This window comes from Cajanus cajan, chromosome 2, assembly GCF_000230855.2.
Source record: "Cajanus cajan strain Asha chromosome 2, NIPB_CcT2T_4, whole genome shotgun sequence".
NCBI lineage: Eukaryota > Viridiplantae > Streptophyta > Magnoliopsida > Fabales > Fabaceae > Cajanus > Cajanus cajan.
Window position 1 is genome coordinate 63121268 of NC_138518.1, and position 20745 is coordinate 63142012.

Genomic DNA, 20745 nt, shown 5'->3' on the forward strand with positions numbered 1-20745 from the left:
CATGATGTGTTGCATTTGGCTTTTGATCAAGCAATTTGGATGTATGTTGTGTGCATGAATTCATGACTGAGCAATGCTGTCACCAATGTCATTTGTTTGGCTTGTAGCAGCCTTTGATGTTTGCCTTTGTTCTGTAGTGTCTTTCATATGCTAATCCTGTCCAATCTCCTCCAGGGTATTTAGTTTTTTACTACATAAGATCAGTTTAGAAGTATGCTTTATTGTTTTACGTTAATTTGTGTTATACTTGTCAGTTGAAAATCACTTCTTTAAAAAAGAGACAGAAAAAAATCAGCAACAATTTTCCATTCAACCTTTTCCTTTTAATATTTTAGTTTTGAGTGACAAGAATTTAGAAATCATAAATATTCCAGCAATCCATCAACTAGAACCTTTATTTTTTCCAAAATTAACCTATGGTCTTGTGATATAGTTATCTTACTATAGAGCACAAAAATCAACTTATAAAAGATTATTATAACTTAACACGTGAATTAAGTGATAAAAGATTGTTTCAATTTAATAAGAAATTAAAAGATTGTTTCAATTTAACAAGAAGTTATTATAATGATAATATAAAGTTATAATCTAAAACTTTTGTTTATATCATTCTAACTTTTTACTATTAAGATTATTTCTATTCGATTCAAGCCATATTTTATCGGTTGAAATAATCTTATTTGATTTAAGCATGCTTGTTTCAATATACGTAATTCACACCAAAAAAAAAATCAGAAAAACGATTAGGCTTTACATTTTTTTCCTCATGCAGTAGATTAGCTTACTTTGTTGTAGTTTAGTGGTGTAATTAGAGCACTAAGAAAGAGTACTTCTTTTGGGCTGCAAATTAATTAACTGTTAGTTTGATAAAGGTATAAAGCCCAGTTATCTTGTATCTACATTGAATTAAAGTATTGGTCACACAGTTGAATGCAGATAGAGTACTATCACGCTGCTGCACATATCTGATGTAAAGAGAATCTTTCACGATGGAATATTGACACATACCAATTTGAGTTGTTTGTTTGTCAATTGTTGTTAAGCTTTTGATTCCATATAAATCAAAGAGTATGAACAACATGCAAACTAATAATATTTGCATTGCAGTTGTATTCCAAAAAAGTTTAATTGCTTCAAATATTTATTAGGCTATACAATTTATACTATATGAAAACTTCTTAAAAAGTTTTTGGAAAAGCAACGAAAGTCATGTTGCATTGTTGCCTCAATATGGAATATGACATAAATACTTCTGCAATTGCCACTGCATTAAATTTAAAGGCGGTAACTTTTTTTTTATTAAAAATAATAACCTCCTTTGAGTACAGCTACCATATCAGAAAGCTTTTTCAAGTACCCGAGTTCTTTTCAGTAAGTCTTAACCATGGCTAGGTCAGAGGTTAGAAAATAGTGTGGGACTACCATGGCACTTGGTCACAGGTTGGATCATGCAAAGGACTTGCAACAATGTTGAGAGTTGCCCAAACAAAAACTATGGAACCTTTGGCACTAATATCACATTAAATATTAAATACTTGGGTCCATGCCAATTGAAATATAAGTTTGTTGTTATTATTAACTTTGATGTTGAATAAGAGAACTTTAGGCTATGTTTTTATTGTAAGCTCGACACACTTGGAGTTGGGTCAAATAAGTATTTTGAATAGAATTTGATTCCTAAACAATGTTTTATTTTTATTAGGAGGTACAAAAATCACATTACTTATTTATATAAAATTTAAGTAGTTTGTATAAAATTTTAGTAAGATCAACTTGTTCAATTCATTTTTTTTCAAAAAAGATTGAAAGTGTTATTAACTAATTAGTCTATTTGAACCCATACTATTTTAACCTATCAACAAACATGCTCGTAGTATAAGATAGCCTATGTGACTTACAATTTTTCTTTAGTATGGTAAAAATATGTAGAATTTCAAATTTATGTTTCATTTTTGTATGAAAACGATGAATGTTTAGGACTCGTCATTTTAAGTTAGAAAATTATTTTCTTTAATGTTTTTTACTTTTTATATTTTTTTCTTATTTTTAAACTTTTGGCATATCAACCTATTAGTCCACTGAGTTCATCTATAAACGGAACACACTAGTTCATTTTTCCATCCCTATTTCTAAGTTTATTTTCTTATAGCTATATTGTTCAAAAAATGCAAAATTTATATAATTTATTTTTACACTTACAAAGGAATTAGGTGTCTCTGTGTGTTACGGTCAAGTGAACAATTAATACAGAAAAGTAGATGAACTTGTTGGTGAACCTCATTGACATTAAACAAGCATACAAAAATTCAAGAGAGAAATTTAAAAAAAAAATTGGTTTTACATTTCATGATCTTGAGACTCTCAACTGCAATTCACTGAAAAAGTGCACTTTTGGCAACAAATTGGATGACCCGTTAACCATTTATTTTTGTCTGCACTGCTGGATGGCATAATGTTTTTGATAAATCATGGGATACCATCAACTTTGGATTTCTCATCTCTTTTCTTCAGAGTTCATCCTATATTATGTGTGCTGGGAAACAAAAGAACAGAAATTGTTCCTCTATTCTGATCATAAGAAATCTACAATCCAATTCAAGAGACAGTGTCAATAAATTGTCATCGACATGACATGATGATTCATTCCTGAATTTTTGCAATTACAATACCTGAGAATAATGGAAAATGTTAATCATGCACTCTATTTTTGAGCTGTAAGAAAGGTGACAATAAGGCCTTAGTTCCTGAAATAAAAATGGCTAAAATTTTGTGAAAATAGGAAAAAGAAATAGATAAATGGATGCCAAATTTGATATGTGCCCGATAACTAAAAATCCTAAAAATCAAGAAAAGGATGAAAGTAATATAAAGAAGCACAACCTGTCTTGCTTATTTGGATGCTTTTCACTTCTCTCAATCCCATATTGCCAGAAAAACATGATTGAGTGCAGCATTGATGACACTAACACCATGAAACATCTTCCTGAGAGACACAAGTGAGAGAGAATCTTCATCAACGCTGCACTCAATGATGTTTCTCTAATATGGGGAGTTTCCAAAACTATAGGAGATCCATTTCAAGTATTACAAATTCCTTTGTCATTGCATTTGTATCTATATATATTATGATATGAATATCGTTGGTAATTAAAACTTTCATAGAGAATGTTCAATGTAGTACACCAACCATTCGTTCGTACTTCCATTTGATTACTAATTGACTAGTAGTTAACCATTAATTGCTCTTTTATCTATCATTATCTGCTAAATATTTGCCAATTTAGCCATCATTGGAAATTATTGTACTGGTCAATTGTACTACAATGAAATCTTGTACTGCATGACATTATTTAGTATATCTTCTATTAATTCTATTTTGGTTAATAGTTATATATTATTTTTCAATTCTCATTCCCCACATCTTGTTGCAAGTCTGCGTATTAATGAGTTCAAGGTAATAGAGCATTGCACGTTTAAAAATTAAAAAACAAGAGACCCTTGACTATCATTTTCTTGATATGTATGAATAGAAAAATCAAAGGATTATAATTGTGGTTTTTTTTTTAATATTAACAATAATTTGTAGTTCTTTATGGCATTTTTTGACAATTCCAAATTTATCGCGAAGTATGGCTGGTTGATCAATGATCAGTGTAGAAATTTCGTATGCATGTGAAAAATGTCATCCAGCAACCTAGAAAGGAGATAACGAGCCTTTCATAATGAAATACAATTATGCAGACAAAAAAAAAACTGAAATATATTTCCACTATAGATTGTTTATGGTCTTTTCTAAATTTCAAAGATTAAGATTTTTAAAAAAAATAATTTTAGAGTCTAAAACAATAAATGATTATACTTTAATTTATGTATATCATAAATTATATTAATATAATTTTATTTTTTAATATATTTTATGAACTTATTTTTACAAAAATATCAATTAAATAACAATATTATTAATATATATGTATAAAAGGAATATTAACAGTGTTGAATGCTATATTAATTAGTATTTTTCAAGTCTAATTTACTAATATATATATATATATATATATATATATATATATATATATATATTAGTATCATTTTCTATATATTATATTAATATACATTTAATTTTTTTTAAACATAATTTGTAAATTATTTTTTATAAAATATAAATTAAATAATAAATTGTGTCATCCTAATAAGAAAACAATTATTTATTAATATATTTGTATAAGGCATTAAATGCTACATTAATGAAATATTTATACAAATATTTCAAAGAAGTAGATTTTTTTTTATAACGTATAATACAATTTTTTGTAAATTAATTAATGTTTTGAAAATTTTATTTACAAAAATATTATAAGTATGTTATTAACTTCAAAGGTATAAATAGAAAAATAGAAAATGACTTTATAATTTTCAATTTCATAAAATTTAGAGAGATAAATAAGACAAAATAATTATAGAAGTTCAAGATTAAACATTTACTTCTGATCATCCCACAAGTTTGGGATCCTTTCCCGAGTTAGAGATTGAAGTCTAAGTAGTTGAAAGAAGATTATGTGAGTTTGAGTTTCAGATCATAAAGATTGAAGCTAAGAAAGTTGATAAATATCAAATATATATATATATATATATATATATATATATGTGTGTGTGTGTGTGTGTGAGGAGGGTTCAAACGACACCGATGTAATTTTTACTAAGTGTTACACTACTCAATAATTTTATATTAAATGTGAATTTTAAAAATTCAATCGTTAGATTGAAAGTTCATATCTCTTAGATCATTTATATCAAATTTTATATTAATCTAAGATGATTTGATACTTCATTCTCATAAAACAAAATTGACGTAATATATACATTTCAAAATATACTAAAATATGAACACTTTGATTACCTTCAAGTTGTTCAATTTTAACAAAATTTGACATATATGATCTAAGAGATATGAACTTTCAATCTAACAGTTGGATTTACAAAATTCACAATTAATATAAAGTTATTGAGCGGTGTAACACTTAGTAAAAGTTACACCGGTGTCGTTTGAACCTTCCTCTATATATATTATTTAATTTAGTCAAATATTAATATATATTATACTTCTAAATCTTGTTTTTAATCACAAAATACTTAGTCAAGACATAATTTCAATATTTAATTTAGTTGTTTAAATATTAGGTATTCGATTCTCACATTTCTCTTTTCTCTCCATGTCCTAAGCTGGGTTGTGGTTAATGGAAACCTCTCATATTTGTGTAATTTGCACCTAATTTTTTTACCTTCCTAGTTTGCAAATAACTATTTTGTCAAAATGAAACAACAAAGCTACATGCATATGTTGGCTTACAAGTTCCACATGTTTGTGTGAGATGTAACAGTCGGGACACACTAGAATCAGAGGAATTAAAAGATTTGTACAAGTGTGAGATTATACGGTAGATAATAATTTTAAAAAAATTAATTTGTACTATCTATGCCAAAAAAAATTATTTATTTTTAGGTACTCATCACTTAAGAACTTCACAGTGTGTTTCTCTCTGAGAAATTTATGAATGAGTAACCTTCTAGGAAGTTTTCCAAAAAAGTGTGAGTGAAGATAAAACACATTGAAAAGTTTTGTGTTGATTTATGGGGTCATTCATTTATTCTAAAGGTGGATGAATATCCCAAAAAGAGCTACCCACAAAGGGTTCTAATCAGTGAAGGGTTTTGACCAATAAAGAGTTGTGGAGTGTCACTATGTGAAGTACCATGGAATGAAACCACTGAGATGTTAAATTTGATGAATGTTTCAAATGGTATCAAGGAAGTCCTCTCTCTCTCTCTCTCTCTCTCTGAGTACGATGTGGTTCAAAAACGAACCTGGCAAAAGCTAGTAGGCTCGTAACAATTGTGACACAGTATAATGAAAGAGATTCAAAGATTTGTACAAGTGCGAGATTGTACATTTGAAAATGACTTAAAGAAATTAATTTGTATTATCTATATCAATAAGATGTATCTACTTTTCAGTAATTTATCACTTAAGAACCCTATAATTAAGCATATTTAGCTTGGAGTAATATAAGGATGAATGATCTTTTGAAAAGTTTTTCAAAAAGTATTTAAATGAGAACAAAAGACGCTAAAAAATCTTATGTTAATTTGTGAGATTAATTATTAATCCTAAAGGTGGATAGATATCGAGAAAGAGTTATTCAAAAAAGTTTTGACCAATAAAAAGTTGTGTGAAGTATGATGAACATACGAGAGTTTTGTCTCTTTACTTGCTCTTAGCCTAGGGTGTTTACTTTTTTTTTTTCCACACGTCTGTTAAAGCTTATTAAAGAAATATTTTATATTGAGTATTTGGATCAAATACAAACCAATCCTAAACATTGTTTTATGTTACCGTTAGCTTTTTCACGTATATGTTTAATTGAACAATGTTTTCTTATAAGTAATTATAAGTTTATTCTCTATAAATAAATAATGTTTATTTGGGCCAACAAACATGGGCTTTGAAAATAATAAGTTGTGCTCTCACATGATTTTGGGCGTATAGGCATGTGTTTTGGACTAATATCTATATCTATATTAACAATAAAAGATTTTTTTTTATTTGGAGTTCACTTTTGATTTTCCTATTTTATTTTTAATAAATATATATAACCTCTAATAATTATATAAATTTATTATTTTTTTAACGGAGACATTTAGTGCTTTTTTTTTTCTCACTGGTTTGTCCTAAGGAGGATACACTCTGTCTCTTCCATACACAAAAAGAAGAAAAAAGAAAGAAAAAAATTTTTGACAAAGGAGAAAACAGGAATCATACTAAATCATTTGATAATTGAATGAAATTGGAGACACTCTTCGTTCATATAAGATTCATTGTATTCAGGGACTCCCGTAGTGATCAATATCTTCACTCAATTGCGAAATTTATTTTATTATTTTTTCCATATTATATTGTCATTTGTGTGTCATTGTGTTTAATTTTTGTTCACATTATTTTTATTAATGTGAAGTAAAAGATATATTATCTTATTTTCGCTATTCAAAACTTCTAAATAGTAACTACTAGTTTTAAGAAAATATTTTGGGAGTTCATTTTTTTTTTTCTAGCTTTCCTACGTGTATATTTGAAAGTACAACTAAGAAAGAAAGCAACTCTCGTTAAGACAATATCGAAAGTGTATATTTAATTTGAAGTGGGATAGTAACACGTTCTTTCACACACATATATATTACATTTTTTTAATAAATAAACTATAGCATCATGTGTCATTTCGTAAACCTAGGAATCCGTGTCATTTTCCTATTATATCGCATGAATAAGAAATTAACATTGTTATTCTTAATTTAATAAAAATGACCGTATTATATTATTTTATAAAATTAAGATATCAAATTAAAATTTTTAATAATAAAGAGATCAAATTAAATAAATTAAATTAAATGAGAGACAAAAAAGTAATTTAACTTAGTTAAGATTGATATATCAAAATTAAATGCATATTTCAATGTAATACTTTTTATATAAAAAATTTATCATATCATATATAAAATATGAAGATTAATTTTTATGTGATAACATCATGTCAAGAGGTCAAATTTAAAAGGAGTCAAAGAGAAGTGAGTTAAACTTAAAAGAATAAGACATAAACTTTTATATTGATTTTGAGTTCTTTTTAGTAGTCTATTTTCTCTTTTTTGTAAATATTTTTTTCTTGTAAATATTTTCTTATTTTTAACCTTGAATTTTTTGACCAATTAGTATAAGAAGTTATTTCCTTGTAATTTTTTTTAGGAGTGTAAATATTATTTTAGGGGATGTAATTAGAAAATGAGATATAAACTTATTAGACTTAAATTGACCCGTGAGAGAATCATGGACGTGAGGTTCCTATTAGGGATAACAACGGGGTGGGTTGGGCACGAGTTTCATGATACTCGTCCCTGTCCCCGCCAGTTAAACTCATCATCGTCCCTGTAGCCGTACCCATCGAGTATATGATTTTCATCCTCATCCTCGTCCTCGTCGGGTGTCAGGTATACCCGGATCCATATCTGTACCTGTCAATTTTTTTATTTTTTATTTTTTGTAAAAAAATATATGATATTTTTAAATTATTTTTTTATTATTATAATTATAATTAGATTATTTTTTTATCTCATATTATAATAAATAATCACACATAAAAAAAATTAAAATTCTTTAATATAATTAAATTGAAAGTGGGTATTAAATTAAAAATGGGAACGGGGACTGGTACTGGTATGGGTACGGGGCGGGTAAGTACATACTCATACCCGTACCTGTACCCGATTTAATATATTGGGTTTTACTCGTACCCGTATCCATACCTAGTCAAACCGGGTATTCCCCGTCAAAGTTGGGACGGGTTTGGGTATTACTCGCGGGTACGAGTATATTTGTCATCCCTAGTTCTTATATGTGGACGTCTACTTGGTAGACAAAGTGCTCACATGTTCTATCGAAACTCCAATAAGTCACATGTGTTACACCTAATTGCATTTTTGACATCTTGTTATGTGAAAAACCCATATTCACTCTTCTAAATTTAGGATGTTGACATAAATTATACATACTATGTCTTGTCATGTAGTAAGTTTCTATTGATTTTTCTAGATTTAGGATAATGATATTTTTAAGAGAGAAATTTAAAATTCAAATTATAACTAAAGTTAGTAGTCTTGAATATACAAGTTAACATAACTTAGGTTGAATATACAAGTTAACATAACTTAGGTTACATGTAACCACTGTCAATTTAATTTACAATACAAGCAATCAAACTCTATATATACATGTTCTCTTTCTATGGCGAACACTTTTGATTGATGAATGAAATTGAGTTTCAATTTTTTCTATTAGAAGCTTTAAATCTCTCTTAAGAAAATCTACTTCTTATGAACTTTTATTAAAGAATTATTCCTTGTGACAAGTTTTTTACTTCTTGCTCATCTTCACTCTCAAGTGGGGCATCATCACCTTTTGTATCTCCATCATTTTTTAACTTACTTTCAAGCTTAATTTCATAAATGAAGACTGAGAATTTCAATAGAACTAGTAGGAGAGAAAACAAGCATCTTCTCTATTAATTTAATCACTATGAAATAAAAAAAATATATTTTTCTTATTTAAATTTTTTTAAAAACTATACAATTCTATATTTAATAGGTATTACTTATCTTTTCATATATAATTTCTAATAAATATGAGTAAATAATAGTATGTTAAAAATATTGTGTTATATAATATAACTTGCACATTTAAAATGAATTTAACTCATAAAAACGTAATATACCTATTCTTAAGCAACATAACTTTTTTTAGTATAAGATATAATAATTTTAAATTCTGAGTAGTCAGTACGTAGTCATTTTAATAATTAAGAGTGATATGTGAATGTACTAATTGGTGCACTTTTTTTTTAACCGTGCACTATATTTTTTTAAAGTATATAAGAATTTCTTCTTGTTATCATATACTCTAATCACTTGTTTTTAAATACTATGTTAATCAACACGCGTGAGTGATGCGTGAACGGACGCAATTTTGTGCAATTTATTTGTTTAGGAATAGAACTAGGTAGCCATTTTTTTTATTTTCAATTTAATTTTGAAGAAATTGTTAAATAATGCTTTAGGATACTGGTTAATAAATAAAAAAAATAGAATAATACACTCGTTCATAATTTCTAATGTAACTCCAACACGATCTTCAAAATTAAAAGAACTATATACTCAAGAATTTTGGCAACTAATTAGTGACAGCACAAAAGATGTTGAGACGAATATTGAATATCAACACCATAATTTTGTTTCCATTCAAATCTTATTATTGAATATATATATATATATAAATAAATAAATAAATGAGGAGTAAGTCTATTTAGACTTATTTTGTTCAACAACTCATGTTTTACATACAATTTCAACGATTGAACCATTTAATTTAAAGTTTTTAATGCATAGATCAAATCTACAAATTTTTAAAAATTTGAAAATTATTTGATATTTCGTTTTTATTAATTTGAATCAATATATAAAATAGTTTTATAATTATCCGTCAATTTGAATTAATGAAATGAAATATCAAATAATTTTCAAATTTTTTAAAGATTTACAGATTTGATCTATACATTAATTAAGAACTTTAAATTGAACAGTTGAATCGTTGAAATTTGATGTAGAACATAAGTTATTGAACGGAGTAAGTCTAGATAAACTTACTTCTATAATAAAAGGATCCATTCTCACATATATACATATATATACCACCACAATTTTATTTTCATTCAAGTCTTATTTTGTAAATCAAATTTTTAGGACGAACAAAATTCATCTACAAATTATCTGAATTCTAGTAATATTAAAGAAGAAGAAAAAATAAAAGAAACTAACGGCCCGTTTCAAAATTGAATAACAGAGGAACAGTACTTTTTTGAAATTGAATAATATGATATTGGTTTGTCTTTACTGCGATGTTTAAACTTATAAAATTGTTTTAGGCACCGTCCACTCATGGTATAGCCACACACGTCCTTTTAGTTGAAGGCAACTTGCCATAGAAAGAAATTAAATAAGCAACTTTCCATTAAAAAAGAAGAAGAAGAAGCAACTTTTCATTCAAAAATATCTGATATATCGATCTTTCTTCATCAATCGTCAATGGTTAAAGTGGATAATGCCTTTATTTATATACAGCTATAAGATATCCTTCAAATAAAGGGATACCTCTAAAACAAAAAGAAGCTAGACATGGTACACTCAATTTTTGGAGATAAAAAGTATTTTCAGATATTTTTAAAAAAATTCGATATCTTTTCAGAAGTTTCTCTGGTAATTTTTTATTTTCTTTTAAGATTGTTGTGTAAATTGTTTGGAATAACGAAAGCTATTATATTTTATGGATATATATAAGAATATCTTTTATATGTATCGAAAAGAATTATCCTTTTAAAATCTAAAAATTACAATTCTTGTCCTTGCTGCTTTCAATTTCTCCTTCTTTAAGAATGTTGACCATTATTATTTTAAATGTCCAAATTTGCCCTCGAATCCTAAGAATGGGATTTTTTTTTTTGAAAACAAAATTAAACATTAAACAAATTAAAAAATAATTGATTGAATTGTGAACGAATATTTTGCTCAATGAAAAATAAGTTCTCAATTATCATATTAATTATAAGCATTTTGTATAGAAAATATCCCATTTATAATTTATTTAAGTTGATAACTCAATGTCAATATATACTTAGCTTTTGTAATATTATTATATTTTTACTAATTTTCTTACTCTTATTTTTACACATTAATGATTAGAGTGTGTAGTGGATACATTAAGTGTTCAAAAGTTCAAGTGTGCAAAATTTATTATATTTAATAATATTTTTACTGATTGTCTTACTCTTATTAATAATATAATTAAATATAATGAGCTTTACACATTAATTTACACAATTTCAACACAAATCATAATTATGTGTCTATAAAATATTATATTTAATCATATTATTAGTGAATTTAAGCATTACCAAATGTATCATAATACACAGTAGTTAATTTATTTTTGGCAAACCAAAAAAATATAATTACTGCAGTCCACAAGAATTTATAAAAAAAATTTAACAAATATTTTTTGTAATAAAGATATACAATCCTTTTCCATTGGATCGATTCTAATAAAAATAAAATGATATTTCTAGTCACAATTTGATATTCAAACTAAAAATTAAACTTTAATTAATAATCTTTGATTAAACAAAAAAATGTGAAATAATATATACTTCTTAATATGAGGTAGCCTATCAAGTTCACACTTGAACATACTAATTTTTCTAGTGAGATATTCTAACTCTCGTGCTGGTTGAACACAATGAAAGAAATAGTGACACACGCAAAACCTTTAACATTCAAGTTAATTAGTAGAGATTTGGTAGAGATATCAAAATAAAAAGATAATGGAGCTTATTATAACAAGGAAATAATTGTATAGTGGGGGACTCCTACGTATTTATTGGTGATGATGTCTGACTTTGGATTAATGGCTATTACCAATCATAGTGGATTGTTGCTAATTTATCAGTAATCACATCTTGATGAGAGATGTGAAAAGTTAGACATTTGCTAAAACAAATTTGGTAACAAATGGTGCAAAACGTATACAACGAGAATGTCTTTTTATTTATAGTGAAAATGTTGAATTTCGATTTTTAAATTAAAATAAATAATTTTATTATAAGATTATAAATAAATTATTATATACATGATATATTGTCAACATTATAATTCTCTCGATTATTATTGACATTATTATGATTATTATAATTTTTTTTATTATTGTTATTATAATTATTATCATCGTTATTATTATATAGTTGTTGTTGTTATTATCACTAGTAACGATGATGATTTGATGAAAATATGATTGTAATAATGATGATAAAATTGATAATAATAAAAATAATTATACATAATTTTATTTATAATATTTTAATCTAAGTCTTTTATTTTAATTTAAGAGTTGATATGAAAATAACATTTTCATTATATATATAACAAGTTGAAGGATGACAATTAAATAAGGATCTATTGTTAAGTTTGTTAAAATAAATATGTAAGTAAAATTGTTATATATGATCTTATTTAAATAAGTTTTTCTAGAAACACCTTCTAAAAGTAAGAAAAATAAATAAATTTTTTTTTCACAAATTAAAATTAACTTATACATAAATTAATAAAACTAATTACTATAAATTAATTTTTACATAAACTAATTTTAATTTATAAAAAAAACTTATTTCATTTATCTTTATTATTTTTCTCTTGTACCGATAAATTTGCTATAACAACCGTCTATATATTACTAGTGTAGAGAAATCACAAGCGTGAGTTTAAAATGAGGATTTAGATTCCAACTGGAAGCATGACATGAAGGTGATGGTACAACCTTATGTTAAAACTGCTGGTGTTGCAAATCCTAGGTGCACTTGGTAACCAGGTAATTAAGAGAACATCCTTGTTTTTAAGTGCAAAGGTCCAAATAATTAATGAACATTATACTTTTATTGTCACGATTCCAGCAAGAAAGGATAAAATATTTACATTAATTAGAATTAACTGTATAATCAAGAATGAAGAAGACTTTTTCAATTAAAAAAAATTACAATGCCAACAATATATAAAAAACGATTTTATGCATCTTTCCATTTCGTCATTAATAGTTCAAGAGTAAAGAGGATTAACAATGCTTATACTAACAATTTATTTTTGAAGGAAAAACTATAAAAACTATAAAATTTATTAAAAACTATAAAAATTATGAATAAGATTCAATGAATAACAATGATTATAAAATTTTGTGAGAATAAATGTTAACTAAAATTTAAAAATATATTTTAATTTTTTGTAACTTAATTAAACTCTTGGTCGCTCAAGTTTTAATTATCATTTTGTGTGAATTTTGTTACCCAACTTTTAAAATTGTAGATTTTGGCATTTAATTTTTAAATTTTTTGTACATTTTATCACATTGTTAATTGATCATTTATCTTCATTAGTGGACAAAAGATTTGAAACATTAATAACTAACATAATATATTAATTGTAAATATCACATATTGACTATTAAAATAAATTGTTGATATAGTATAACAGGTCAAGTTGATAATCAATAAAATATATTAATTGTTAATGTGTTATGATCAAATAACAGATGATAAAATTTGTAAAAATTTTAAAAATTAAGTGTTAAAATGTCCTATATTTAAAGTTGAATGACAAAATTTTTAAAAATCATGAAATTTAAATAAAAAACATTTTTAACCAAGAATAAGTCTCCATCATATAACTTTTACAAATTGTCATTGATCCTTAAGCTATGGGTGGTGTGGACCAATATTTAAAAGCGAAAAGTACTCCTCATAAGCATAAGTCTCGTGCATGCTCATCACATAGATAATGCCCTACCATAATTTTAAGGGCCACCCATCGGTGTTCTCTATTATCTATTCAACTAACCAATTTGTTTTAGACCCCCCTAACCAATCATGCAATTTTATTAACTAATACAAATATTACTAATTACTTTAATTTGCCGGCCAGCTGTTTAATAACTGAAAATAGATAATGTCAATTGTGTCATCAATCCCAACATACATTTGTAGCCACTCATTCCTAGCAACAACGACAAGAAACCATAAATTTCAGTTTCCTTATTCGTTGACATTTTTTATTTAATTTAGTAAAAGTGTTTAAAGCTATTTTTCATTATAAATAAAATTAAATAATAAAATAAAACTACCTTCCCATTTTTTTCTCTAGTAAATAACCTTTCAAAGAGATGCTTCCACGAAATATATTTGCATATTCACATGCTCTCCATCAACTCGTTAAATATCATTAAATTAGTTTTAAAGTTTGACTATGACACCTATTTGGAAACCATTATTTAAATTTATATTCATTTAATCATCGCTTTCGTTTCAAGAATTATTTAAATTTAGTTTATATATTTCTTTTGTACAAATAATTATTCACATGCTTCCAAATTTGAAGGTCTATATATGTCTCTGTCATTTTGGAAAAATCAGGGAAATATTGTCCTTTGGACGGTTAAACTTGAGGATACATTTAGAAAAGTTAATAATAATTGAGTGGATGTAGCTAATAATGCAGTTTGTCATAGGATTTGAGAGGTTCTTCTCCCTTCAGTTGAGTCATATCCTCGTGGATGATGCTTCTGGAATAAGTTGTGGTTGCTTCTGCAATTGTTTAGTGATCTTTATTTTTTGTTGTACCATTTTTTTTTTTGGTCTATGGAGGTCAAATAAAGTCATGCAAATTATTGAGGTTTGATTTAGTTTTGATTCTAAAGAAAAAAATCTAATGTTAAAAAAATTAAATTACTTTAAATTAAAAAACAAGTTTTTAAATGTTAAATAGTACAATATTTTTTTTAATATTAGTATATGTATGAATTTTAAATTCTTTTGACGTATGAAAATAATTCAATTACTAAACTTTTATTTTCGTTAAAATCAAATATACTCACAACAAAATTGGCGTTAAAGAATTTTTAAAAAGTAAAAAAAAATTACTACATAATATTGTACGTATACAAATTGATTTTACTTGCTTCAAGGTGACACCTAGATTAAACCAAGAGGTTATAAATATCCTCTAATCAAACAAAAAACAATATGTTATATGAACTTTAATTTTATTAGCTTTAAAACTCTTATGATGATACTATTCATGTTAAGTATTATCGATTTGAGACAATTGTTTTAGAAATGTATTGTAGTCTAACCTACTCAACCATATTAAGTTTGATCTAAGACTTGTATAGGTAGACCAAAGAGCAACATATAATCGTATACATCGACCTAAGACTGATTTTTGTAGTAGTGTAGATACGTTTAAATCAATCTAATCATGCATAGAGTGACCTACTTATGCTTAATGCCATGAGTTTCGAAACAATCTATGTATCCACGTAAGATTTGAAACTTCTCTTCACTATAAAGCCAATCTTACATATCATGATAGATATACTTTTCTTTACTTTACATACTATTACTTTGTTAGATATCATTCAGGCAATCATGTCTCTAGTTAGTCAAGATTGGATCATTATTCTCTAACACTCTCGGGGAGAAACACTTGCGCCAACTAGTTGGCAAGCAAAGGCTCTGCAGGAGAGCAAGTTCTAACAGTCCTCATAGATATTCCACAAGATTTGGATCTGCATCTTTTTACTGATGCTATAGGAATAGTGTGTTATTTATTAGGGAAAATTAGTCCCTTTCTTGTATACGTTCTTTAGTTTTCCTATTAATTTTAAAAAATACTATTACTTTGTTTGAATTTTCAGTGACTTACCATTAAATTATTTGTAGGTGAACACCACTATCGAACCTTATTACTCAAGTGTTGCTATGCCAGAGTTAGACTTGTCAGTATGTTTTGTGGTTGTTGTTCGAACACCGTATCTTGGTAAAGATGGAATCAAATATTATAACACTAAGAAATAAAAAGATAAAATTTTCAAATTAATATTCAGATAACTAACAAATATCACATACATTATACAAATATTTATAAATTTAGATAATATAATATGTAAGAAATAAATTAAACTGAAAAAAAATTAATAGAAATGTTATAATGCATTACACAAGCATGAAAAATTAATACTAGGCAAAGTATTATAAAACAATATACAAAAATAAAAGAACTGAACATATATATTTTAACTGAGTACTTATTTTTGTATGGAGAAAAATGAAAGCGTTAAATATTGATATATTACATTGATATTAAGTTACTTTTAATACATTATATATTATGAAACATTAATTTTATTCCATGACTTTACAATTATTTATTTTAATATGGGCAACATAGGGAATTTGAGGGAACAAGTGGGTGATTGGTGAAGGGGGTCCCCTATATATAAGTGGATAGAGCATGCAGTGCAATGCCAGCGGGGAAGGTACGTGTCTGACACCGAATCCACATTCTAACGTGCTCACAAACACCGCCGGAGAATGACGTCACACTCACACTCACACTACCCATCCGATTTAGACGCCGACTCCGTCACCTCCTCCCCCCGCTCCGACACCTTCCACGAGGCGCCGCCGCGCCTCCGCTTCATGTGCAGCTTCGGCGGCAAGATCACCCCCCGCCCCAGCGACAACCAGCTCCGCTACGTCGGCGGCGACACCCGAATCGTGGCCGTCCACCGCTCCATCTCCTTCGCCGCCCTCATTCTCAAACTCTGCAAACTCTCAGGTACAAAACAAAACCACTTCCTTCTTTTCTTTTATTTATTTATATCCTAGTAATAATTTAATTAATTTATCGGGTGCAGGCATGACCAACATAACCGCCAAGTACCAGCTCCCGAACGAGGATCTGGACGCGTTGATCTCCGTAACGACTGACGAAGACGTGGAGAACATGATGGAGGAGTACGACCGCGTCGCACAGAATCAGAACCCGCGATCGGCGCGGCTTCGGCTCTTCCTCTTCGCCGAAGGGGAAGTCTCTCGAGCCAGCAGCATCAGCTCGCTCTTAAACGGCTCAGCAAAACGCGAGAACTGGTTCCTGGACGCGCTAAACGGCGGCGTTTCAGGCCTCGAGCGAGGCCGCTCCGAAGCCTCTTCCATGGTCTCGGAAGTACCCGATTACCTCTTCGGGTTAGACAACTCCGAAGACACACAACCACGACCCAAGGACCGACCCGTTGTTCTCCACGACAACGTTTCCGTTTCGGATCCGGGTTCACCCGCCCCGGTTGCCTCTTCCCCTTATTGTTCCACGTCATCCCAACCCTGCGTGCCTTCTCTCCCGAACCTTCCCCCGGTTAAAACCAAACTCTCCAACCCGGTTCCCCATACTGATTCCAAGGAAATTCCAATTGAACCTGAACCCGAGCCTCATCCCAACCTCAACCTCAACCCCAACCTAAACCCCTACCCGCCTAACCCTATGGTTCACTACCCTCCCGAAGCTCCTTATTCGGGTCATTCAGTACAACCGGTTCCGGTTTTCTACGTTCCTGGTCCGGTTCAACCGGGAACTGTTCCGGTCCCCATGCAGACACCCTACCCCTACTCTCAACAACCATATCATGCAATGGTGCCATCCCATCCTCAGCTTCCATACGGGTACCATCATTTGGTTCCGGGTTCGGGTCAAGTATATGGTGCAGGCATGAGGCACGTCACCCCACTGCAACCGTATAGTCCTTCCGCCGCTGCCGCGGTTCAGGACGCTTTGAAACAGCATGTATATCACGCCGGTTCGGTTCCCATGATGGCGGTGACCGGTGGGGATGAACCGCAGAGAGGTGGAGCGGAGTTTGTGGCGGGTCGGGGCTCCAACTCGCTAAATAGCTGAGCCAGGTTTTGTTTTGGGGATGGTAAATTAATTATTACACGATCATGCAAATTGCCGATGGCTAATTCATATCCATACGTGCCTGCACTACGTTTTTTTCCCCTTATTTGTTGAATGCATTTTAAGTCAAAATTGGTAATTGCATAAAATTGTTTGAGCAAGTAATCTCAGGTTGTATATTAAAATGGAAAATAATAATAAATGATATTTCGTTCTTATGCTTGTTATATATAGTATGCTACCAAAAAAAATATTATTTTTAAATTAAGCAAGGTTGTGCGATTGAGAGGTGGAATAAGTTAATAAGAGGGATTACAATTTGTTTTTTTAAAACTGCTTTCTAAAAATTTATTTATTTTTTATTCTCTTTTTTCCTCCATTATTAATTCAAATATACTCGAGCGTAAATCATCTCTCTTCAATGATGGATATTTCTCCATCTCTTATTTCCACAAGCTACCAAAAGGTGGGAATCTTTTGATCTGATCTCAACATATCTAAAGGAACGAGCTAGCTTTGTATTTTTTCTATTAAAGAAATTAAAGAAACGATCATATTTTATAACTATTATTGGATTATTGGATAAGGAATGTCTCATGTCTTATTATTATTATTATTGCTTCTGTAAACTTCCACCAAGAGTTCAGCATTACAATTTCGTTTTCTGTATACGACAATTTATTTCTTAGGTGTTCATATGTTACCTAGCTACAATGAATGTGCATTATTTTTTATATAATGTTAAAAAGTAATTAAAGCCGAAAACAAAGAGGATATTATATATATATATATATATATATATATATATATATATATATATATATATATATATATATATATATATATATATATATGAAAAGTTAAGCTTATGCTGCGAAGAAAATGGGTAGAGGCATATGGCACCATGATCATCGATTAATGTCGTTGTCAACATCTGCTTTTGATAGTGCCACGAGTGCATTATTTTGGGTTGGGACACATGGCACATAATGTAAGAGCAATATTGTCTAGTATAAACATTTAATCAACCAACCAACAAAAAAAAACCATTTAATTAACCATTCATTTGTAAAGGTATTTTTTTTAGAGTATATATATATATTTTTTGCAATCACACATTAAAGGTTGTTTTATAAAATTATATTTTTTTTATTAGAAAATAATATTTAAAATATTCATAATATTGCACCTAAGTTTTCTCTATTAAAAAATATTAATGAAATCATTTTATCAAATTAAAAAATATAAAAAACATTTACCAATGCATTAGAAGCATAATTTACTAATGTGATCAAGAGATTCTATGTTGATTATTTTAGACATTCAATATCGACTTAGGACTTGACATAAATCCCAATGATATAAAATATCTAAAGTTCACTTTCTATTTTCTAGATCGGCTGGTCAACGCATTAGAAGCATAATGTTACTAATGTGATTAAGAGATTTTATGTTGATTATTTTAGACATTCAATATCGACTTAGGATGTGACATAGATCCCAATGATTTATGATGCCATTATTTATTTTTTCTTCAAAATAGATATTTTAAATTTCTCACATCTAAATGATTTTACAAATTATTGAAATTTTTACTTTTATATATATATATATATATAAACAAATGCAGACTATAAATAGCTAGTAATTAAGCTTGCTTAAAATTTTAATCCTAAACTAATATAATTGTATGAGTGTTGCTATTACATGTCAAATTTACATTAATTATCTTTACAAATAAGATATTTAACTTAAGTCTCTTACTTTTTTCTTCATTTAAATTATCAAAAGTAGTTAACTTTTGTTAATATACTTTTTATGTTGATAACTATTTAACTAATTAACCCAATTATATTTTCTTGTGACAGCCGACAGGTGCAATAGGAAATTAAGTGGAAAGAATCAAGACTTAAGTGAGGAATAAAAAAAAAACTTATTTTAATTTGAAAGTAAAAAAAAAAAAAAAAAATGATCCCAAAAGTTGAAAATTTGTTGGGTGAAAAAAACACTTGCTAGCTGAATTTGGTAGCAAAGGCCAATGACGTAGTTTGTTAGTCAATTGTTGGGTAAAACTTCTCTAGATGGATTGACTTGTTACTTCAGGATAAAGATTGATTTGTTACTTCAAGATAAAGAACTCTCAGATTTGCCCAATAAATTTTTGTAACCGAATGAATTTTGACAAAAAAAAATAATAATAATAAGGCGCTCTGTCCTTGATATAAAAGGGAGAAAAATAACCCCAAACGTGTGGTTTAGCGGTAGGGGTTGATCCACGCTTAAGCAAGGTCAGGGGTTCGAATCCTGCCTTGTGTATGCAGCCACGTTAAATCTTGGGGCTAGCTATCCCACCCTTTGAGGTGCCTCCAACGTAGCGAGGAGATTAGTCACGGCTGTCGGCGGTGGATACTCCAGGGACGAACAAAAAAAAAAAGGAGAAAAATTAGATATTGGGAACTCGCTCACACTTAATCAGTATCTCTCATCTTGGAATCTCTCTCTTACACACAAAGGCATGACCATTATTGGAGGCTCTTAAAGGTTTTCCAAGACTTTGGAAACGAAAGAACGACAATTTCAACATAGGATCTTCAACATTTTTTTTGTACTTTTATGATTTAGCTCTCATGGGAATGAATAGCTAATCTCCTTTTTTTGGAATCGGATATAATCTATTTTACTTCATGTAACTTTTGATTATCATATATATATATATTATGATCTCTTCTATATATTAGTAATCTATTTTTGTTCTTAATGTTTTTATGTGTTACTTATTTTTGTAATATGATTTTGGATTTAGAACTCGTTTTAAGAATTTTTTCT

At 28.5% G+C, this 20745-nt stretch overlaps 1 protein-coding gene and 1 long non-coding RNA gene across 2 annotated transcripts; one reads left to right on the top strand and one right to left on the bottom strand.

The window, feature by feature from the left end:
* Positions 1 to 2255: 2255 nt before the first annotated feature.
* LOC109812043 (uncharacterized) lies at positions 2256 to 3337 on the bottom strand. The gene is made up of 2 exons (XR_014431647.1): positions 2670 to 3337; positions 2256 to 2583 (listed from the first exon to the last, which is right to left on the bottom strand). It is a non-coding gene; the product is annotated as an uncharacterized LOC109812043 (long non-coding RNA).
* A 13137-nt stretch (positions 3338 to 16474) lies between these two features.
* Positions 16475 to 18135, top strand: LOC109812030 (uncharacterized). Its single transcript, XM_020375889.3, has 2 exons — positions 16475 to 16809; positions 16889 to 18135. The coding sequence occupies exons 1-2, from the start codon at positions 16563 to 16565 to the stop codon at positions 17917 to 17919; spliced, it is 1278 nt and encodes a 425-aa protein (XP_020231478.2). The 5' UTR covers positions 16475 to 16562; the 3' UTR covers positions 17920 to 18135.
* The last annotated feature ends 2610 nt before the right edge of the window (positions 18136 to 20745 follow it).

Bases quoted from the DNA above. Each gene is read 5' to 3' on its own strand.
- LOC109812030 (XM_020375889.3), top strand. From the start codon at position 16,563: ATGACGTCACACTCACACTCACACTACCCATCCGATTTAGACGCCGAC. The intron at 16,810-16,888 runs GTACAAAACAAA...TATCGGGTGCAG, and splicing joins CAAACTCTGCAAACTCTCAG to GCATGACCAACATAACCGCC.